General features: G+C 44.6%; 1 protein-coding gene across 3 annotated transcripts in view; it reads left to right on the top strand.

Moving 5' to 3' along the window:
• Positions 1-23993, top strand: part of DPP6 (dipeptidyl peptidase like 6) — a 1161897-nt gene that overhangs the window by 273726 nt on the left and 864178 nt on the right. Inside the window, exon 1 of one of the 3 annotated variants that reach the window (XM_039472699.2) lies at positions 19363-20052. The exons of the other annotated variants lie outside the window; for them this stretch is intronic. Within the exon in view, the coding sequence (XP_039328633.1) occupies positions 19804-20052 (249 nt within the window). The 5' untranslated portion in view covers positions 19363-19803. Of the gene's footprint in view, positions 1-19362; positions 20053-23993 lie in introns of those variants that run through there. 3 annotated transcript variants of the gene reach the window in all.

Here is a 23993-nt window from a genome sequence, read left to right as displayed (position 1 = left end):
AATTCAATGTAAGAAGGAACTTCTGGCTACGATGCCTTCATAACCTGGTCAGGGAATGATTGTTCTCTGTATTGACTGCATTGTCGCTGAATTTGCTTCAAGGTCCTAAATCTTCCTCATGAAGGGGTGACCTTGTGTCTAGAGTCCCCTCATCTCTGTGTTTGATGCCGTTATAGTTCTAATTTTGAATGATTCCATATGCTAGACCAGCAGTTGCCCATATTTTGTGGTTGGTTAGTTTTCTTTTTTTTTTTTAAACATGTATTTTATTGTGTTTTAGAAAAGAAGAGAACCATTCACATTCAGAGTTCTTGTTTGAAAACCCAACAAGACCTTAACGTGTATTCAAAGTGCTGGTACCAAATGCCTCTTCTTACCTGGTGCCCGCTCCTCTGCACACAAGAACAAGAGCTTTTTTCTTACAAACGACCACTTTTCAGTTCATCGTGTATCACATGGTTTCTAGACCTCTTTGCAATTTGAGTGGAACTAAACTACAGTTCATTTATAGGCATTGCACAGCACGTGTTTGTAGAGATTAACAGAATATCTCTGCCATGGTGATATTGGTGGAAGGCTTATTGAGATGATTTCTCTGAACGATGTGAATGCTACTATTCTAGTAATAGTGTTTGCAGCTATATCAATTTATGGTTTATTAAGTGTAGGGCCAACTAAATAACCCTGATTTTTCTATACAACTGTTGTCAAGCTGAATTTACTCCTTCTAGAAAGTATAATCTACTTTTTAATCTAAAGGTAGAGATATACCTGGTCAAATCTTTCATAGCAAGAAAGATACCACTGTTAGTATGTATCATGACTCAGAACAGGGAAGAAGCTCAAATGTTCGGTTGTTTCAATCCTTTGAATTCATAGCTGAGGGAATGGGAGTCCATCAGGAGGGCATGAGGCCCGTTCAAGTTCACACAGACAGAGGACGTGGAGCCTCTGTGATGCTCATTGCTGTGGGTCCTTCCCATGCCTTTGTCGCACCTCTGCACACCTGGCAGAGTGCCGTGAGTACCTTTTCTGGAGTTGTGGTCCTCTGAAGCAAACTCATGCATCTGCCTTCCCCTGTCTTTTCTTTCCTTTGCACATATGCTTGTGTGTATTTGAGATGGGTGGCTTCTCTTTTGCCTACTTTTGACTGAAGTCAAGATATCATTTGTTTTGGAGCTTGATGTGCATGCCTCAGCAGTGCAACACTCCCCAAATTTTTATTGTTTTGTGGTTATTGTGGCAAAATCTACACTACATAAACTGTGCCGCCTGAACATCCGCTTCCCTTTTTATTTGTACACATTATTAATCCATTCTTATATCAATCATCAACACAACATAATGCCACCTTCAAATGATCCAAAGTTATGAAACCAGCCAAGGGCAAATAAGTCATCCTTGACGATATCTGGGCACTTTGCAAGTCTTCCTTCACTGCACGTGAGTGAGTATATGAGATTCGTTTCAATTTCATTTCCGTTTCCATCTGCTTCCCTTCTATCGTTGACCCATTAAAGGTTTTGTTTCCTAAAGTCTCAACCAACAGAAAATTGAGAAAGTCAATCCATTAATTTATTTGGCCAGTTTTAGCCATTGGTTGAATTCAAAGTACCCCATCTATTCAACCCAAATTAAAAGAACTGATCTTTTCCGAAGCTAAAACACACACAAAATGGCCCAAATCCACGGCCTGAACTGACCTGTTCCTAGGTCGTGGGGTCCTGATAGAGCATTCTCCCCACCCAATCCTGAGGCAGCTGAACCCAGCAACGTCTTAATGCACTGAGATTTTCAACCTGAAGGGTCTTTCCTGGAGCCTGCTTTCTGAGCATAAAGCCGTTACCTTTTCTATGTGGAAAAATTGACCTCTAGCTGATCACTGGGGTTCAATGGACAAGGTATCCTTATATGCCATCTTGATGAGGGCGTGAAGGCTCCTTTAGTAAAGAATTATGATGTGGTCATGAAATGGGTTCACTTTAAGACTTGAAAACAAATAAGTAAAGTGAATAAGTTACACTCTATAATTCCTCATCTTTCCTATATAGCAGTAATCCAATAACACAATAATTACTTTGATTTTCAAAGTTAAATTATATAAATCATTCTATTCATTAGAGATAATGAAGTAATGTAAACATGATGTGATAGCTCCTTTACGCAATTGATTTACTTTATTTCCATCCTGCCTCACTTCAGAATGCAATTTTTTTTTTCCTTGCAGGAATTACTTGTAATGATAATGGTAGAATCAGGGGATCAAAACATCCAGCTTCTGATGCAAGGAATCCATCTGTCTGTATTGATAATCCAGAATCATGCTTTTATCTAGTGAGGCATTTATCCATCTAAACTCTCCTAGGAAAGCTGTGTGGAAAATATAAAGCATCAAGCAGCTCAAAATCACAGCTGAGGCACAGACTGAATGTTTTAAAATCTTGTCTCATCCACAGAAATCCACAAAGATTATTTCCGTAGATCAAGGGCATAGTAATGCTGTTTGCCCTCTTTACATCGTCAGTACCCTACATCTATTAGCTCTACTGATGAAAATAGGAGAGCAACTCTCCTTGATGTTAGAGACCTTGGCAAATGTAAAGTACTTAAAAAATGAATAGACTGCCTTCTGAATGTGAACTCACTGACTAGCCCAGTGAAAAGAAAGTAATGGCAGGAAACCAGAGATTGATGATTGATGAATGGCCAGGAGTGTGTGTGTGTGTGTGTGTGTGTGTGTGTGTGTGTGTGTGTGTGTGTATGTGTGAAAATAAACGTAATTAGTATTTACTCTTTTTAACAATCCACAGATTCCCTGCTTTTCTCTCTCTTTCTTATTTTCTTTTCTTTTCTTTTCTTTTCTTTTTTTTTTTTTTTTGAGACCATGTTTCACTCTGTCACCCAGGCTGGAGTGTAGTGGCTTCATCTTGACTCACTGTAACCTCCGCCTCCCAGGTTTAAGTGATTCTCCTGCCTCAGCCTCACCAGTAGCTGGGATTACAGATGCCTGCCACCCCACCTGGCTCATTTTTATGTTTTTAGTAGGGTTGGGGTTTCACCATGTTGGTCAGGCTGGTCTCAAGCTCCTGACCTCAGGTGATCCATTCATCTCGGCCTCCTAAAGTGCCGGGATTACAGGCATGAGTCACCTTGCCTGGCCTCTACTTTCTCCAATTAGAAAATGGAAGAAACTGAGCTTTAAATGGCTTACCTACAGCAATTTTGAGGCTCTGAGTTGAGATTTTTATTGTATCATTTAAGAAGTCATCCAGGTGCTGGGACCAATCATTCCTTGGCAACTAAGATATAGAAGGAGCCCCAGCTCAGAGGGTGCATGGGTACGTCATACCCTGGGCAGTATTTTTGCCCTTCTTCTGGAAGTACTATTGGAAATGGATAGCAGGTGAGCCACTTAGTGTTTCACGCATTCAAGCAAGTGGTATTTTTCTTCTAAGAAGTAGGATTTCCGAGCAAAACTGCTGCTTTGGTAGTCACTTGCCATACTTAGTGTCCATGGAAGAGCGATTGCGTATAGGAAGAGGGAAGGGGGACAGAGCGTGCCAACTCTGTCTCTGATGTTTGCACCACTCGCTCATAATGCATGTTCCAGTGGGGCAGGTGATATTCCCCTGCATCTGCAGATCCAACAGGCATATGGTGGATGGGTGGGCCTGGTCATCTGCAACCCCAGCAGCAACTCTATCCCAAGGCAAAAGGAAATTAAGAAATCTATTTGTGAATAATATTCACAACTACAATATTGTTTTGTTGGGTCTTTCTTAATTTCCTCAGAGCAAGGTTGACTTGAGGTTCATGAGTCTTGATCCAGACATTTGAAAATCTCTAGAATCAGTGAAAATCATATTGATCATAAAATCCGTGAGTATGCTATACAAGAGCAGTCTTGAGCTTGGTAAGAAGACGGCCTTCCCAGGAACCAGAGGAGAGAGCCAGCTTTGACCCTGGGAGGCATGTTGGAGGAGAGTCCAGTCAGTTTATGTTCTATGAATTTACTTTCCCTGTTGATATTCTCAAGTGTTCACTGACACACAGCTGCTCCTGGCGCTCTAAGTAGGTATTTTCCAGGACCTCATGGCAACGTTATCCACAGTGTCTGTCCTGGAGCCACATGTATTTTTCAGAGGTTCACAGTCCTTTGAGCAAATATTCATAGAGTTGTTTTTTAAAAAATGAATGATGCTGTAATTAAAAAGAACACTTAGTCCAAATTACTTAATAGATGAGTAAATGAGTGAATAATCAAAACATTTAATACTACTAGTATGTGTAAGAAATGAATTAATTTCAAAATGTGGAAAAATTATTGTGTTGACTTCTTATCAATGGTATTAATCTATTTGGGATGGATAGATAAATACTCTAAGAGGATTTCTTATCTATTCCAAGGGTGGTTTTGCAATACTAGTTTCTGTAGGATGTGTTTTCATTAGCCTCTTAGATATAAATGGCTATATCACTAAAAGGTAAGAAAAATCCCAAATCAAAGCCCTTTTCCTATTCATCCTGTTAAGCTTCCTCAGGATGGACAATCTCTTTACCCTTGAAAGCTGCTGAAATGTAAAGAAGAGCACTGTGGCCACCCAGCCTTGGTATACTGAGTACCTTTCCTTAATAAATCACTATTGGTATCCTATGGCAACAACCTAGCTTGATAGACATATATCCAGATGTCTTACTTGATTGGTATGACAGTGATTTCTCTTTTTATAGTCACCTTGGGAATATAAGATGTTAGAAGCTAATAAAGCCACCCATATAAAATACATGATAAAAATTCAGAGAGATTCTCTAAACTGACGTCAGCAGTTCTTACGTATGGTAGAAACCCAAATTTGCCTACCACGATTTTGTTATTGTTTTTGTTGTCAAAGCCTCATTCATTCATTTGACAAATATCTGTTGCTCAACTCCTGTGATCCAGGCACCATGACAAACACTGTACGATCAGAAAAGGAGATGGAAGTGGTCCCTCCTCTCGAGGAGTTTGTCCTCTGCTGGGGAGATACAGGGAGGAGGCATTCAGCAGTACAGCCTGTCTGGGAGGAACCCATCCTGCAGGCAGAAGAAAAACACAGCAGGGCAGATTTTTCAATGTTTTTTTAAAAAATTATACACTCATATGCTAATTTTATAACATGTGAAATGTGACCGAGCAGGAGACTCTAGTTCATCATTTTTGAAAGACATTGTTGTCAACAATGTAGCATCTTCCCATCACGAATACCTCAGGAGTCACCAGTCAGAGCAGCTCCTAGCAGACTCCAGAATCCTATTAGTATCTTCCATCGAATCACCCTCTCTGAAAACTCTTTGCAGATAAGTGTGGTTTAAGTGAACTTTATACTAGCTAACTCCTACTCTGTATATGACAGTTTTTTCATGAACCATAATCAGACAGAGATCTTCTTAGGGAACGTATAATGGGGGAAATGAGACTTGGCCAGTCATGGCAGATGTTCGGTGATGTGTGTCGCATGAATAAATGAATGAATAGCACAAGGTAAAGAGTATTGTGTTTTATAAGGCAGGCAGGCACATGTAGAGGTTATGAGAAGTTGGCAAGGCTAGAAGTTACTCCTTAAAGAATCAGGGAAGACCTCAGAAGCCACGAGGTGGTGTGAGCTGGGCTTTTAAGTAAGCCTATGGTTGTGCCATCTGGAAATTTAATTTCACAACATCCTGGGATGTGTTTCCAGTGAATGAGTCATTGAAATGACAGAAGCCAGTGTCCAAAGATCACTGGGAATTTTCCTGCAGGATGCAGCACTCAGACCTGGGTCTGAGCCCAAACTCTCTCCTACCTTTACCGCAGAACTTTTCCATTATAAGACAGTGCATGTAAAACATATGCTTATAAAGCTGCCCCAAAGTTGAATCTTTTGTTATTCTTCAGTAAAACCCTTCATAAGATGAAAGTTTATGAGTGAATTCAGAGTTTATCTCGAGTTACCCAGTGGATCTCTTGATGTCCTAGCTTCCCAGATACATTGCCAGTTTACAGGAAAATATGCCTTTTAAAAACTCTGATTGAAAACAAGTTAAAAAGCTGGGGTTTTTTGGCCGAATAAATCTATATCTTTTCAAAGATGAGAAAATTTCTATTTTTCAAGAAGACGGGTGTAGGAGTCAGCATCTAAGGTTGCTCTCCAAGGTCCTGAATTTCTTTGCAATTTCCTCAGTATGCTGGCCATGACAGCAGAGCCTCTTTCTTTTCTCTGGATTTCTTTTTTATTCCGTGATAGATGGAATATAGCAACATGGGCTCAGTAATGCTTGCTTTTAACCCAGTGTCATCACTGTCTCTCAGACAGTTTTGTGCCCCATCCACCAATGGCCAAGGGGAAGGTGATCTGGGATCCCTTCCGAATCACTGGATGATTTGCACACAGACTCATCTGTCTGATCTGTCCATCCTCCATGATAAACGGAAATTAGGTTCATTGTCTGCACTTCCCTTCCTCCCGGAATATCTGACTCTTCAATCAATGAGAAGACTGAGTTCTGGTTCATTTACTGACTTGACTTTAATATTTCGGAGAGCATTTAAAACATGTATAGGGCAGCAGTCTTCCTTTTCACAGGAAACAAGTCTTCTAAAAGGCAGTCTCATTTCCCGTGTGATGAGTCGAATACAGAAACCACGTGGTCAGAAGGAAGGGGCTGCCCTGAGTCAGCCCGGACTCCCGGAGCTGGACTGAGCTGGCATTTCTGAGCTCCCAGGGCGCCCCCAAGTGGCAATGCCAAGCTCCAAGCGGCTCCCCGTGTGCTCAACACCAGTGTTTTTCTGAGGTTCTGTTTTGCTTTGGCTTTTCTGTTGTTTCTTTGGCTGCTTTCATGTTTGCAGTTGGCTGAATTCATGAGAGGGTTATACAAATCAAAAGCTGTAAGTGAATAGGATCTACCAAGTGGTTCTGCAGACAGAGGTGCAATCACGGGGGATGCGGTTGGTGTAGTATGGGTGGGAAAGAGAAACAGAAGAAAGGGGAATTAAAGAGAAACACTGTAAGAAGTGTTTCTTGTCTATTTGCCTCATGCTATTTATTCACCTGGATCAAGACAAGGAAAAGCACACGGGGTCTCAATCATCAAAATAGTTGCAAGATAAGGCAGCACGCTTCATGAGCCTGTTTCTCTTCCTTTCTGTTCTCATCACCAGTTCTGTGTAACATGGCCCGCAGCATAGACTGTGCATGTAGAATCTGCTTAGTGGCTGACCCCTCTGCCTTATTTAAACAAGGCTGGTAAATATGGGGCAAGACTCACATTTGATCAACAATTCTGCAGGCTGGATTTAAACTCGAAGGCCCTAAACACTCATAGAATCAGCTTGCGTCTCCTGTTTGCAATTCCAGAATAATACTTTATTTTAACTAATAAAAGCATCTCATGTGTGCTGAAGTATCTTTCCCCCACATATTTTGAGTGCAAAATTCTATATATGTTCACGGGGGCTGGACCATTTTTCCTTTAACTGTGATTCTTGTTCTGATTACCAGCGTTCTGAATGCACGCTTGGCCTGTGCACCGTACGGCCTGTGCAGCTCCTCCCGGCTGCCCCCCAAAAGAGGATTTCAAGCCTGTCATCTTCAACTCACAGCAGCCTTGGTGGAGTGGGTTCCAAACTAGCTCTTATGATGCCAGCTCAAAGTCAGCCTCTTAGGAGTCTCTTTAGAGCAATGGGGTTGTGCATTTCAACACAATTTAAGTACAAAGTGCAGGTAAACATGAGTGTTATTTTTAAAATAAATTTGCTAAAGCATTGATTCTCTTCTGCCTTCTTCATTCTCCTCTGTCCTCCCTCTACTCTCCTCTTTCAGACCCATACTCCTCCTCTGTGGCTTTATTAATCCTGGGTAGAAAACATCTCACAAAACGTGTTCTCGTCACATATTTAAGAGGCCTTCGAGCATTGACACACATTTTTCCGCTAGATTTTCTAGTTGAAGAAATGTGCAAAAATCAATAAAAATCCCAAATACACTGGTATTTTTCCCAGAGTTATGGAGAATAGCAAATAAAAACCCCGTAGGAATGCTTAATGATTTTCTTTTTGGATTATGGACTACAGGCAGCCATATGTGTTTTAAAGGTTACGTACATAAAATAGGTTTTGGGGTTTCCCCTCTATAACGATTGATTTGCCCTCTCAGGAGCTCCGTGCGCTAAGTAAAGCTGATCGGATTGGCCTCTCAGCATGCTTATGTCATAGATGAGAATCTGATTCTTAGCAACTTCACCTGGTGCAAGAGTCAGGCGGGGGAAGAACCAGGAGTACAGTGTGTCCTACAGGAACGCTTTTGGCTCTGAAATAATTCATGGCTGAAAGACGCTAAGCCCAGGGGCTTCTGTCTGGGGTGGGAGGAGAATTCTGGTTTTAATTCAGTAACTGCATGCTATCAGGACTCAGGATGTGCAGCCTTGCAAACACTGGCCCCTCCTTCTCATGGATTCAAAAAGGCTACAGCAGCTTTGGACATCAAATCCTCACACAACTATGTCTGAAGACAGAAAGCAGGAGGAAGTGCTGTCGGCAGGCCAGGGGAAGGGTTTCTCCTCTGACCACTCTCTTTTACCAGAGAAAAAAAATAATCTTTGCCATTGTCTCCCAGTAAACCTTTTATTTCTGCTTCCTCAGGCAGATATCCTTAACTTGTGGATATTCTATATTGGCAGGGAAATAAGTCAGAAGGCATATGAGTGCAGCTCTGGGGCAACCAAGGAAAGGTCGTTGGTACCAGCAGGTGTTTCATTAAGAGGGAAGAATACATGAACCATGCTCACAGGAAAATGCATATCGTTTCTTCTTGAAAAACAACAACAACCTTCTAGTCTTATCCAAAGCACTAATTGGATGAAAAATGTCAAGCTTTTCCTAGTGTTCAGTGTGATACAAACCTAGGGTTGTTTCTAAGTGGAGGAGATAGCATTGTAGAACTCTTCTGTAATGTTGTGAGAAGTTAGATATGACAAACACCATGAAGGAAAATGATAAGGTGACATCCCTGAGCTAAAAGTCACTGAATCTGGGACAAGGTAAGGGCTAGTCAACTTGTGGAGCTCTCCAGCCCCTTTCCCAAGGAAGATTTTAAGGCAAACTAGAATTGCATTAAACTTAGTGATCGTTATTTTTCCTCAAAGATCAATGACTTCAATGGGAGATAGAAGAATCTGTGGATCACTTGCTTTCATTCTCTTCCTAAAGCTGTGAAAATTGATTAAGAAATTGCCAGCATTCCACTTGAATAGTAGAAACCAAGAGTTGGGCGTGGTTTATACACTGAGATGCTCTATGCATTGGAGATGCCATCATTTTAAAAACATCATGGAGACTGCTTTTAATCATATGGATAAATCCAAGCAGGCTGCCTTGCCAAGAAATTGGGAGCTACCCATGGAGTTCTGGGCCTGAAGTTTTTTTGATTGGTAGACTTCATGCAATGTAGATGTAATCAGTGAATAAAAAGTGAGTATTGGCCAGGCACGGTGTCTCTTGCCTGTAATACCAGCACTTTAGGAGGTCAAGGCAGGCGGATAATCTGAGGTCAGGAGTTTGAGACCAGCCTGGCCTACATGGTGAAACCCCATCGTCTACTAAAGGTACAAAATTAGCCGGGCATGGTGGCGCATGCCTGTAATCCCAGCTACTCGGGAGGCTGAGGCAGGAGAATCACTTGAACCTGTGAGGCAGAAGTTGCAATGAGCTGAGATTTTGCCATTGTGCTCCAGCCTGGGCAAAAAGAGTGAAAATCCATCTCCAAAAAAAAAGTGAGTACCTATTCCAAGTATTTCAGTAAAGCACCCCTCTATGTATACCATCCAAGGATTGGTAGTATAACCAGGTATCTTATTGGAAGTTTTATGTTTTATCTTGGAGTACTCATGAGTTTGGTATTCCATATCCTGGTAGATTTGGATTGGATAATTTTATGTTATTTGATAAAATTGCCTACTCAAGGAAGGTAGTTATCTTAGGGATTTGAATATCTCAATTGGGAAACTCAGCATTCACTGAGGCCACAATCAACCATTTACACCTCATTTTGAGTTCAGCTTGAAGTTGTGGATGATACCAGAGCCTTGAGAGAAACTGAAAAAGGAATCCTGAAAGGCAGATGTGAATATTGCCTTACACTGCTTCTTCTTTTGCTTCAAGCTGGCGAAGAAAGCCTTGAAAGTCCTTTCAAAGCATTAATTTATCCAACTTTTCCTACAAAGACTGAAATGGGTCTGCATAAATGATGTAATTTGGGTATTGTTGGGTTATAAAGAAGCACAATGGCAGTGATTATGGGTGCGCTGCAGAGGACTGAGTTAATGGAACCCGTCAGGGACTCAGAGCACAAATTTAGGGAACAAACAGGACCCACCTCATCCTGCTGCAGCTGAGAGTCAATGTTGCTGCTGCTGCTGTGAGTGAGGAAAAGGCTGTTCAGATTGCAGGCTCATGTGACTCATGGATTTATTTAGCCAATGGGCAATTTCAGTTTACCTCTCAAACAAAATATAAATATAAGTAATTGTTGGGAGAATTACTTTTTTGAGTACCAAATTACTATGATTTGAAATGCAATTAGTAGTATAGACAAACCTATTTTTCCCCTTTACGAGAAGGAAATTGTTCAGAAATGGGTATAGTGCTGCTGATAAAGTTACGGTCCACAGTGAATTAAATTACCCACAAGAAGCAGATACATGGCTTCATTTCAGTTTTATTGCTCCTAATGTAATCTGTTTTCATTAATGAGAACTCACATATATGCATGAGTCAGGGCTCTGCACTGATATCTCTTGTGTGGGGTATTTCTTTTTCCAGGTTAGGTCTCATTCGCCGTATTTAAGATCTATCGTGTGTATATATTGATATTTACCTATAAATGCTAAATATGTGCATGTGGTTCAGAGAATATGTTAAAATTCAAGAAAAACTACTGATCTACCGAAAGTAGCATCAACCCATTTTTTAAGTTTGTAGATATTTCCATTTGTGCACTGAAATGTAGAGGTTATCTTAAGTGATGGTGAAAAATAAAATTAAATGGATTTTATAATGAACGCCTTAACATGCTTTAAAGGAGTGGATTTGGGAAAATTAAGCTCATAAAAGTCAGTTTTCAACTTAAATATGTTTATTAACTTTATTGATTTTTAATTAAGGACAGGATTTTTTATTACATTAAAAAAGCAATGAGTCCAAACCAAAGGCACTGAGGATTTTTTTTTATGAAATCAATTTTTGAAATTAAGGCTTTTTTTTTCTTTGCAATTCGGCAGAGTTCTGCCAAATTGCATATATTCTGGAAAGATAGTAAAGGCTCTCTGCTGAGGAACAAAGTCAGAGTATCTCAGATAAGCCACAACAGCTGTGGTATCCTAGTTTGACCATATCTTTGCCTCTGCTTTGAAAATCCCCTTTTAACTACTTCCTTCTTTCTGACATTAGCCTTAAACCTCAATTCAAGGATGAAACAGCATCTGAAAATGTCCTGCCGAGACCAACTGGGCTCCATTCTTTTTTGATTCTGAAAAAAGTCTTAGCAAAGATTTAAAAACAAAAACAAAAACAAAAAAAACTCCCTCATTTAAATGGTTTCTTTTTCTTCTTGAAAAATCCTCAGACTTAGGAGAATCCTTGTTCAATACTTTAAAGGTGTAAGCTGTTATCTGAGACCTAAGCAAACATTTGGGACACCTTGGTGCCATGAAGAAAATTGCTCTAGTACATTGCTCTAGTCCGGTGGTTCTCAGACTTGTGCATGCGTCAGAATCATCTGGAGAGCTTGTTAAATGCAGTTTGCCCGGCCCCAGTCCTGAGTTTCTGTTTCAGTTGGTCTGGGATAGGGCCTGTGAATCTGCATGTCCAAAAAATCTCTAAATGATGCTTTCACTGCTAGTCCAGAAACAACTCTTTGAAAGCTGCTGTATGAGTGGATTAGAAATGCTACTTAGTGCTTTTACAATAAATAAATTACAGCTTTATAGTGAGCACATTTATGATCTAGTGGCTTCTAAGAGTCCTTTTGTAGTAAGTCTAGCAGTGCTGCAAATGTACCAAAATGAGCAAGAAATTGAGAAAATGGCACCTATTCGCAAAAGGAAAGCATTATCAATCTGATAATTTGTAGTATGAGTCTTGCTTCACTTTGAGGAGTGTTGACTATCTTAGCCTGAAAGCAAGTTCACTTCAGTTCATCATTTCATCCTTAGAATTAGCACAATGAATGGCACATAGTCAGCACTCAGGTGTTAACTGAGTGAGGGAAGTGCCTACCAGAATCACTGACTTCGCTGTGCCATTTTTCACACATTGATTTGGCTTTAGTGACACAAGCATGTGATTTAGCCAGTTAGCCCCAGCGACTTACCCATTTCTGCTGATTAACCGTGATTCAGCTGGTCTACACTGGGCTGGGCTAAGAGACTCTGCTTTGTGCTCCCCAGTTATCTGGCTTATCCCCAGGCTGTGGGTTGTACTGAGGTCTTCTCCAAATGTGTTTGTTCTGGGGACCAGGCCAAAGCATCAGCTGCTAACAGGGGCATGTTTTTGTATGGTGGGCCATCAGAGTGCAGAAGCCAGCCAGGCTACACCAGCAACTGCAGAGCCTCTGCCCGTATCATGTCCACGCACATTCCATTGCCGCAAGTCAGTCACATGGCCAATCTCAAACTCATGGTGGGAGTAGATGTGGGGGGACAGGTTAAGATGCTTCCCTGCAGGGCGCATGGAGGGGTGGGGTGTAATATTTCCTGAACTACATTCTAGTCTGTTACAGTTCTGAATAAGGAAATAATGGCTTATTTCATTTAGGACTCAGAGATGAGTGTTTGGGAGCCGGATATTTACAGGTTGGAAGCGCAATCACATGCTCAACTTTATCATGCTCTTGAAGGAAGAGGCTGCTACTCAGGCTGCCCCACTGAACATCTGAACAGGTGGTTTGTCAAGTAAAGGAAGACCCTTCCCTCCTTCCTCTTTGCATCTCACAGTGATTGTGTGGTTGGAAGAAGAGATGGAAGAATGCACTGGAATCTTCAGTGCTTGGACCTGGAGGCCAACTTGCTGGGCTTTTCTTTTCTTTTTTTTTTTTTTTTTTACTTTGTTTTGCTATTTCTGGCAGACAAGCCATCTCTTTCAAGGGTGAATTAAGTTGTGCTCACACTCAATCCTCCCTAAATCTTACTCCAGATGCACATTTTAGAAATGCACTGTATCCCCTTCCTTTATTTGTAACTGCAGTAATTTTTAGTGAAGTCAAGTTTTCAATTTTCTGTAACTGTTTCTACGAGCCTGCAGGAGAGTTCCAATTTATGTGATGGGATTTAATGAGTAGGCACTGGCTTCGTTTTGCTGCTGGCCAGAACAGAACTTGCATTTGACTGACCCTATCTCTATCCATTTTGGGTTCAATGTTGCTTTGGAGTCGAAGCCTGAGAGTGCCTCTGGTTGACCTGATGCCAATGACCCTGGGAGACAGTCTGAGCCCTGTGATCCCTGGGGCTCACACTCAGTTCTAAGGCTGACCATACTGCAAGCAGGACGTGGTCCTTCACAGGCTTGCCAGTGGTCACCAGAGACAACAGACACAAGCTTTCTCTTCTTCCAGGATGCAGCCATCACCTCTGCTAGTTAAAAAATTAAAGCATGTAAGTGCAGAGACTCATTCTTGTCACTCTAGCCTTGAAGGGAAGCATATGTAACTTAATTGACCAGACCCTGAGAAGTGTGTGGTTTGAAACGGGCAAGGTGCTCCAGGGTCATTTTGGAGCAGAATTCATATCTCTTTTAATCTAATGAAGCTTGATCTATGAATGAAGATGTTTCGGAGAACACGATTAAGGTCAAATGGTCACCAGGGACAAACAGAAACAGCGGAGTGTCTTCTATACTCCATGCTCCAAAAAACCTAAGAGCCTTGGGAAGCACTTGGAAAATTCTCATTGTGTCACCAGAAAATGGGAATGGCAGGAGTCGGTGCCTCCTCTAGGGTGAGAAGTAATTACGTGGATAATTTCTGAGGCGATGTCAGTAGTACTGGGGAAGATGTGATACATGTTTAGAGGGCAGTAAGGAATTTTGAGAGAAAATCATATATATTATACATATAGCCTACAGATGCTGATCCAGGGAAGGGACGTGAAGCAAGGACAGGTAGAAAGGGGGAGAAAAGGAGGAGTAGATTATGACTAAATGTAGAAATACAGGCAAAAGAACTAAGGGAGAATCCTAGAGGAAGATGGTAAGGTTGTGGGCAACCCTCCAAGAGGCCACAGAGAAAAAACATGGGGTGAGGTTGGTGCCAGGCATTGAGTAGGATCAAAGCTTGTACAACTCTCCTGGCAAGAAGCCTTAACACTTGTGTTGATCAACCACTGTGTTTGTGTACATGACAGTGTAGTTACTTGTATTTATGTTTTGAACTGTGTGTAAAATCCAAGCAGTTGCACAATGGTAGGGCTAAAAAGCAGGGAAATATGCTTTTGGGAGACTGAAGCTTAACTTTACTGATTTTAGAGAAAGGCTATTTGCTGGGTTAAAACAAATCATTTCCAGTTTCATCCATGTCCCTGCAAAGGACGTGAACTCATTCTTTTTTATGGCTGCATAGTATTCCATGGTGTATATATGCCACATTTTCTTTATCCAATCTATCATTGATGGGCATTTGGGTTGGTTCCAAGTCTTTGCTTTTGTGAACAGTGCCGCAATAAACATACATGTGCATATGTCTTTATAATAGAATGATTTGTAAACCTTTGGGTATATACCCAGTAATGGGATTGCTGGGTCAAATGGTATTCCTATTTCTAGATCCTTGAGGAATCACCACACTATCAAACGAAACCATCACTCTCAGCAAACTTACACAAGAACAGAAAACCAAACACTACACATTCTCACTCACAAGTGTGTGTTGAACAATGAGAACACATAGGCACAGGGAGGGGAACATTGCACATGGGAGCCTTGGGGGTGGGGGCCTAGGGGAGGAATAGCAGGGGGTGGGGGGACTGGGGAGGGATAGCATTAGGAGAAATAGCTAATGTAGATGATGGGGCAATGGATGCAGACCACCACCACGTCACGTGTATACCTATGTAACAAACCTGCGTGATCTGCACATGAACCCCAGAACTTAAATAAGCAAACAAAAACACAAATGATTTTACTTAAAATATATGAATTTTTAAGTAACAAGTTGAAAATCCCCATATTGATGCAATTCATACTTTAACTCTGTTTTTCAAGAGCCTGAAATAGCAATTATTGTGTGTGTAGGGGTGTGTGTGTGTGTGTGTGTGTGTGTATGCATGCGTGTGCATCCACTGGACATTTCCTGTTTGAAAGTGTAAAAGGTCTTACTATCCCATCCCTAGTTGAGAGTTATCTTGCAAAAAACAAAAACAGAAACAAGAAACCAAAGATGTTTTGAGAGCTAGAAAGTGAGAAACAGATTTTCGGAGTGGAGAATATGCCTTTATTTATGCATCTAGCACTGTATTTTCTCAAGCTACCCAGATTTTTAAAAATGTCTCCCAGTTTATGAGTTCAAGGTGATAATATGTAAAAGACAGTGGTGCCCATTGTTTTAGGGAAGACCTTCCTTCAGAGTATGCTAGGTTAGCCACTTCATTTCTTGTTTGGAAAAGAAAAACAATCTTAGATATGGTTCTGTCCTTCTCCCTCAGCACCCAGAGAAAAGGGAAGTAAACTACAGGATATAATTCTCTCAGCAATAAGAAAATCTCCTAGTTAATAAAAATCATGCGTAGGCTGCGAAACTCAGTGGCTGTCCTTTTGATATTCCTACTATGCTTAGCTTGCAGGTAGACCAAAAATTTGCCTTCGTTGTCATTTTAAAAATGACTATCCAATATATTTTGCAGCATCTGCCGAATCCCAATGACTTATGTTTGTTTTGCAAATTGGTTCTAAGGAAAATAAACCACACCCACACCTTTGCAATCAATAGGGAAGAAGTAATCACATGAACCTAGATAGAAAGATGACTTAGGGCAGTTGGTTTAGAGCAGCAAGGAGGAAGTAAACTCTTGACATGAAATAGTTTACAAAACAGTTTCAAAAATATTTTCTCAGAGGTAACCAGTAAGTAAGAATAAAAATCAGCTTCATCACCCTAGTGTGTTTCAGGTGTTCAAGGACAAATTGAGTAGAAAGAAGTAAAGAAGTATTGACATGTTTCCTTCTGAAACACTACACCTATTTTGAAATGCCCCCTGAGTACTTCTGCTACTCTTCAGGGTATCTTTTTCCTTGTTTGGGTATGTGTGTATGAGAGGTGGTGAAAAAGTGATTAGAGGCAAGAATTGAATTAATTATACTTCGTAAACATAACATGCCGTAGCTTGCCAGTCTTTAAAATTGTATCAATTTACTCATTCTAAAATACCACTTCTTTTTTTTTTTTTTTTTTTTTTTTTTTTGAGACGAAGTCTTGCCCTGGCTCTGTCAGCCAGGCTGGAGTGCAGTGGCAACATCTCTGCTCACTGCAACCTCCGCCTCCCATGTTTAAGCGATTCTTTTGCTTCAGCGTTCCGAGTAGCTGAGGCTAGAGGCTCGCACCAACACGCCTGCCTAATTTCCGTATTTTCAGTAGAGACGGGGTTTCACCGTATTAGCCAGGCTGGTCTCGAACTCTCGATCTTGTGATCTGCCCACCTTGATCTTCTAACGTGCTGGGATTACAGGCGTGAGCCACTGCATCCAGCCCACTTTACTCTTTTATATATGGGGCCACAGAGTCCTGACACCCTCAACTGCAATGTGTCTATCAGTGCTTAAGACAAATTTGGATGTGTGAGTGCACAGACAAGAATGCACACACGCACAAGGTATAGCAGGTTCTTTAAAATGTCCCCAGGAGCATTGCATTCAGTGTGCAAGGTGCGAGAGTGTAGCCAAGCTCTTTTCAAGTCGGATAAAGGGCGCTCCATCTGGATCGTCCTTGAGGAACATCCTCGTGTTCATCCATGTTTTTCTCAGTCCCCCCCAGCATCCGTCCTGTCTCCTTTCACACCTGCATCTTTCAGAGTCGCGCTCCTTCCTGCCCACCTCCCCTGCCCTCCACCTCTCCTGCTTCGTTGTTAGATTTGCTTCCCAGCACAAATTTTTACTTCAACTCTCCCGTTGCTTATGAGTTTTAAGGTGATTTCATTTTATAATTTTAAGTAGAAATCGCTTACGATATTTTCTTAGAGATTTTAAACTTCGGCTAAATTATAATTTAAATACCTACAATACCTTGGGAATATAATTTTAAAAAGTGGCACATATGCTTTATCCCACAATAGTCGTCATCTATGATTAATATGCACACATCTATGAAGTATCATACACTATTCTGTGTATTTTGTATACACTGTTAGTACGACATGCTTTTAGTTTGTGTAAAAATACGTATGCATATTTCATACATAGCGTGTGTATATCAAATAAGTGGGACCCTAACTGCATTTATATTTAGTGAAATGTCAGGATCCCGATGCTTCAGTGAACAGCATGAGCTTTCTTTCATGTCCACGTTAGGAGAGGCAGCTTCCTCCCATCAAAAGCGCAGCTGGGGCCCAGGAGGAGGATGAGGGCAAGGTTTTCTATCTGTCTAATTGTGGTGACTTTTAAAGTTTAGTTTTATGGCTCTGCTGCCTCTGTCTTCAAAGTCAAATGGAGCAGCTGAAGCTCTCCCCACCCCAGACCCGCTGGGTGGCCTCTCCCATGCAGCCAGTCTTGCTTAGCTGTTGCAATCCTGGTTTTACTTGGTTTTGTATTTGCTGTTAAAAAAAGAAAAGTGTTTTTTTAAACTGATGTTTCTTCATAGTAAAGAGAAACTACTGTGGAGTAAATAGAAGAGCGTGGTACAAATTTTGGTGAAAGCTGAAAACTACACCCTGGATTGAGTTTGAAGAGGGGAGGCAGGTGGAAGGGACTGAAGGAGGTCTCTTCCCAGGAGACGTGTTCCTGGCAACCAGTTTCTCCCCCGCAGTTAGGGAAACAGGGAGCAGGTAGTTTCCGGCCCAGGGGGGCCACTCCCTGGGCTGGTGCGGTGCCAGGACCGGCTGGGGCGAGCCTGCAGTCGGCCTTGCGTGTGGCGGCCTAGCCTGTTATTTTGAAACCCTAAGTGGAAACAGGCGTGGAAACCCGGGAGGAGCAGGGAGCCCCACGCGGTCCTGGGAGATGAAGCCAATGCCCGGCCTCGTTGTGGAAGGGGGCGGCGGAGTGGGCGGGGGTGGGGTCTCACGGGTCCCCCCTCTGGAGTTGGGGGGTTCCCGGTCCAGGTTCACGCTCTTGATGGAACAGGTCCCTCCCGGCCGCGACAGGCGGCAAACGGGAGCGGGAAAGGGCGCGCTAGGAGGACGTGGGGAGGAGGCGAGAGGGACGCGCGCCCAGCAACTCCAGGAGGAGGGCGAGGAGGGCCGGTGGGAGCGGGAGAGGGCGCGGGGTTCCGGGCCTGGGGCCTGGGCGGCGCGGAGCCGGCTGGCGCGGTGTCCACACAGGGGCGCTGGAGCGCGCCTTCCTGCGGCGGGGCGGGCAGGGAGCCCGAGCGCACGGCTGGCGGAGCCACGGAGCCCTCCCTGGCTCCCGGCGGGCGGGCGGCGCAGGCTTTGGAAAAGTTGCGGGCAGCCCGAGAGCGGAGCCTCCGCCCGCGTTCATAATGAAAAAGGAGTCGCGGTCACGGCCCGGCTGGTTGCGGGGAGCAGCGCCCGCGAGGGGCGCCCGGGCCTCTGGGCCTCCGCCACCGCCCCGCGACCTCTCTGCCCTCTCCCGGAGAGGGGGGCGCAGGGACTGGACGGAGGGCGGCCTCCGCGCCAGCGTCGCCCGACCACCCTGCGTCCTCCTCGCGGCTCTCCCTCGCCCCATTCGCACCCCAGGGCCTCGGGGTCTCTGTTGTTGCTTCAAGTTAGGCAAGAGGAGCTGGGGGCGCGGGGAGCCCTCGGAGGGAGCCCGGCGCCGTACTGCGCGTGGCTGGGGCGCCCCGGGGCCGGCCCCACCTTCAGTCGCCCCCCAGCCTGCCCCCCCTCGACCTCCGTGTTACCTCGCGCTTTCCGCTCGCGGGCTTTGGGGCACGACCTTCCGCGGAGCCCGGGCACCCTGAGCTCTCCCGGCTCCCCCAGCCCTCGCCCCCGCACGGTCCCCGCCCCTGCACCCTCTTCACGCACCTCCGCCCCATCCCCTTGTCTGCGTCCCCGCGCCCCCCTCCGGGCTGCCGGTCCCGGCCGTCCCGGCGGGCGCCGGGCGTGGGGGAGGAGGCCGGTGGGGAGGGGGCGGAGGGGCCCGGGTGGGGGAGGAGCCGCGCGCGGGGCCTGGGGGCGGGGAGCGGCGAGCGCGCTCGGAATGTGCGCCGGTCTCTAGGTGGTGCCAATTCTGGGGCCTAGGCATTTCCCTCGCTTTATGTTTTTGGATTTTTCCTTCCTTCCATCTCTTTGATTAGGCCGTACGTGGCCTTGGCAAGGAGTTGGGGGGAAAAAAAATCAAAACAGGAACGAGAGAAAGCCGTCAGACCCCGGCTTCGCCAGCCGCCGGGGAGGGGGCGGAGGAGGCTGAGCCCGGCAGAGTCGCCAGCGGAGACTCGCGAGTGGCGCGCGGGAGGAGCGGCCGCCGGCGCCGGGCTTGCCTCGCTGCTGCTGCTGCTGCTGCTGCTGCCTCCCCACCGCCTTTTTTTTTTTTTTTTTTTTTTGTTCTGGAGCGGGGTGGGAGCGGGAACCCAAGGGAGAGAGAAAGCAAAATATTCAAAAGCCCCAAAGACAGCCAGCAGGAGCGCGCGGTGCCCGATGGCTTCGCTGTACCAGAGGTTCACCGGCAAGATCAACACCTCGCGGTCCTTCCCCGCGCCCCCGGAGGCCAGTCACCTCCTGGGCGGCCAGGGGCCCGAGGAGGACGGCGGCGCGGGGGCCAAGCCCCTCGGCCCGCGGGCGCAGGCGGCGGCGCCCCGGGAGCGTGGCGGCGGCGGCGGCGGCGGCGGCTCGGGTGGCCGGCCCCGATTTCAGTACCAGGCGCGGAGCGATGCTGACGAGGAGGACGTAAGAGCTTCTGGAGGGCGGGGGGCGGGGGGCGGCGGCGGGGGCTCCGGGCCGAGCGTGCGGCTGCGAGACGGGTTGGCCAAGGGGCATGTGGGGGGTAGGAGCGGGCGCCCTCCCCCTCCCCCACGACTCCCCGGGCGCCCCCTGACACGCTCCGTGGCGCCAGATCGCGGTCAACGCCACTGTCCGTCCGGGAGGGCGCGGGTCTGTGTCTGTGGCCGCGGCGGCCGGGAATTGGTGGCTGGAGGGAGCAGGGTTTGGGTGCTACGCCTGCTGGGATCTGGAATTCGCCGTGCGTTCCCTGGATGCGTGGATGTCTGTTTTTAATGGCATGCTGTTATGGCTCCTAAGGAGAGAATTCGATCGGCCTGGGCTTACAAGTTGGTTGGTTTATTTTTTATTTATTTCGTGCTGCGGGAACACAGTCTCAGGCGCCTTCTCTCCCTCCCACCTGTGTCTGGAATCTCCATCGTGCCCCTCCTCACCTCCCCATTCTGTTCCTTGACTCAAATGCCTCTCGCTCCTCTTCTTACTTCTCCCAGACACTTTTCCCCCCCAGCAGTGGTGGTGGTGATTATCCTTTCCAGAAAAAAACAAAAAACAAAAAACAAAAAAAAAACCAAAGTACTGGCATCTGAACCCCAACCCTCTGTCCCAGGGCCCAGCTCTTTTGCTGAGAGACGTCACTGTGTGTGTCTCCCCTCCCAGGCTTGGACTAGCACCTCTGCCTTTGACCTTGTTCCCTGAAAACTTCTCCAAGAGCACATTTCCTACTCTTCTTGGGGTGGAAGCCTGGGTTTCAAAGGTTGGATTTGCATATCGCCCTAGTAACCAATGACTCATGCGGGCAGGAGCGGGACCTTAGATGGATGAGTTTAACCACCTGCTGTGGATCCCTTTCTGGGAGGCAGAGGGCTGCTAGGACTCAGAAGGAAGGAAACTGTGCTTGTTCTTTGAGGCCTCTCTTCCCAGAAAAAGAGGAAAATCCCCACAGGCTCTCAACAGGTAGATCTGGCTTGGCTGGTACAGCTCTTAGACACACACAACCAGGCTGTTTCACACCTGCGCCTTTTAAGCAAGGCCCTGCCGTCCCAGGGTTCCCACACCGGCCTCTCACGTAGTCTACCCTGATAGAACCAGTGCCCTGCATTGAGCAGGAGGTTTTGGTCATCACCTGTGTGCAGCCTGGAGCCACACTGTTTCCCTGTTTGGTATTTCTTTAGTGCAAGAGTTGCGTATGTGTGGGGGCGGGGGGGGGAGGGAACGAGGCATTGAGTGATTTCCCAGGGACAATTCCTAATTGCCAGATATTATGAATCAGTGAGGTTTTGCTGTTGTTACTGGTAGTTTTTATTTTATGAATGGAGGATGTGGAAACTTTAATGGATATTACAAAACTTTGTGGGAGATGTGGTTCACACACAGGTACACACCCTGCTAGAGCCCTGCATCAGATCTTGCATGAGGTTTTCTGATTTTCTCCTGCATCATTTCCAGAGTTCCCTGGTTGAAAAGAGAGATCTCCAAGACATGTCCCTCACGTTGATGGGCCACATCCTGAGGGAAATGGACAGATTCTTTCGTCATCTGGATTAAGGAACTAGAAGTCTTTGACGAATGGTTTAATTGGAGGAGGGTGAAGAGTTCTGGAGGATTAAACTACTGAGAGTCTTGGGGAAGACAGTTAAGCTGCAATGCAAACAAAAAAGATGTACTTTTTGCCTTAAATCTGACTTAAAATTGTTGAATTGTGAGGAGTGAGAACAATATGCAGTTTTTTTTCTCAACAGGCTCTAGGTGTCGCTAGGAGAAAGGAAAGGCAAGAGCTCCGAATTTTATTTCAGATCATCTCCATCTTTTTAAAAAATTCTTAACTTGGAGATACATGTTCTTCTTTTCATGGTGTCATTTGTCTAGAAATGAGTCTCAGACAAACACAGGTGTCCTGAGAAACAAATCAAAGACATAATGTCCTTTTTTTTTTTTTTGACGAGGTTCTAAACAGCATCTCTAACTTAGATGTAAGTCCCAACATCATGCTTTTTTTTTTTCTTTTTTTTTTTCTGGAAAATACACAACATGTGTGTGTGCATGTGTGTGTGCAGGTGGGCATGTATTGTGTGTTTATATATTGCACTCAGAATATATATACGCATATATACACATGCCAATTATCTGTACTTACATATCTGGCACACATCTGCAAAATGCATTGCACATATGTCCTTTAAGTTTACAATGTATAATTAAACCCACGACACAGGCAGAATGCTGCATCCTTTAAAAAAAAAAAAAAAAACTTTTATGTACTTTTCTTAGAAAAGTTACTCAGAATTGGAAAAATTATGCCCCTAAATTTACTAAAAGATAGATGAACATATCAACATATCAAACCACTTTTCCTCCAGGAACAAAAGCTTCAATTTGCTTACAGTATATTTAAAAAGGAAAAGACACCAGGTACAAAAACTGCTTTTTAGATACAGATACTTGTCAAGACTGAAGACTCTTGAGTAATCGTTTTGCTACCCAAATTTAAAGCTGAAGATACGTAATAAATTAGAAACATATTGCCCCCCCCCCCCTTTTTTTTTTTTGCGATGGAGTCTTTGTCGCCCCGGCTGGAGTGCAGTGGCAATATCTAGGCTCACTGTAACCTACCTCCGCCTCCCAGGTTCAAACAGTTCCCCTGCCTCAGCCTCCCGAGTAGCTGGGAGTACAGGCGTGTGCCACCAAGCCCTGCTAATTTTTTGTATTTTTGGTAGAGGCAGGGTTTCGCCATGCTAGCCAGGTTGGTCTCCATCTCCTGACCTCGTGATCCGCCCGCCTCGGCCTCCCAAAGTGCTGGGATTTCAGATGTGAGCCACCCGTGCCCAGGCCACACTGCATTTTATTGCGTGTGGTGCGACTGTTGACAACCCCAAGAGAAACCCTAGCTTTTGTTTTCCACACCTACACGCCTTTGGGATTGCGGCTACTTCGGTGGGAGCTGTCGGAGGTGCTGAAATCCTCTCTTGCCTTAGTGCAAGAGAAGTCTCCATCACTTTTTGCAGTCCTGATCCCAAGGCTGGTGGCTTTATTGCTGTTTCCTGGCTTGTCAGGGAAAACTGTTCCAAGGTACAGAAACAGCTTCCCTGCCGTGGTCGCTAAGATGATGGTAAGCAGCATACCTTTACAATCCTTAGGACTTTATACCTCTTGTCCTTCTGTCTAGAAATTGAGAAATAAAATAGAGTTCTTGGCTTCTGTGCCTGTGTGTACACCTACGTCCCTGAGTATGACAAGAATGGGCAATCTTGTCACATCCCAAATACAATTTATGGTAGTCTAACAAGGATAACACAGGTAAGGTCTAACTAGATTGACACAGGAAAATAAAGTGCAGAGATAGAATGGCTGGGAATTGACTAATAATGCATGGTCTCAATGCACAAACAACTCAGGCAACCAGGGGACTTCCCGCCTGTGTAGCTCCACAGGAAAGCCTGTTTTGGGTGTGTCAGTACTAACATGCAAAGTCTGACCTGGAAATCAAAATAAAACCAGAGCGTCTTTTCTATCCATTTCCTTGTAAATCTTAGATTTATTTAATTATAAAGTCAGTTACTTGGGCATCTCCTCTGAGGAATCAATAGCCATTCTGATTTAAATTTCATTGTGTAGGTTTAAAAATAAGTCGACTCTTAAAGGAATTGTTGCTGGAAGTGACTTTTAGTGGAATTTAGTAACTTTGATTTGGATTAACTGTGGCTAATTTTAAAATGCTGGACTTTGTCATGCTCCTGCTTGAACATTTCTTTTTAGTTTTTAAAAAGGGTTTGGGAGGTCTTCTGTATCATCAGAGCAGTCGTTTTGTTAAGGTTAGACAGTGTGCTCCTGTTCATTTTTGGTGACTCATGGCTTCTTAACAGTACAAATGTAATGACAACAGGATTTTAAAA

Source organism: Saimiri boliviensis, chromosome 10 (assembly GCF_048565385.1).
Source record: "Saimiri boliviensis isolate mSaiBol1 chromosome 10, mSaiBol1.pri, whole genome shotgun sequence".
Lineage (NCBI taxonomy): Eukaryota > Metazoa > Chordata > Mammalia > Primates > Cebidae > Saimiri > Saimiri boliviensis.
Note: the sequence above shows the minus strand (reverse complement) of the source record. Positions and strands in the feature narration are given on the sequence as shown.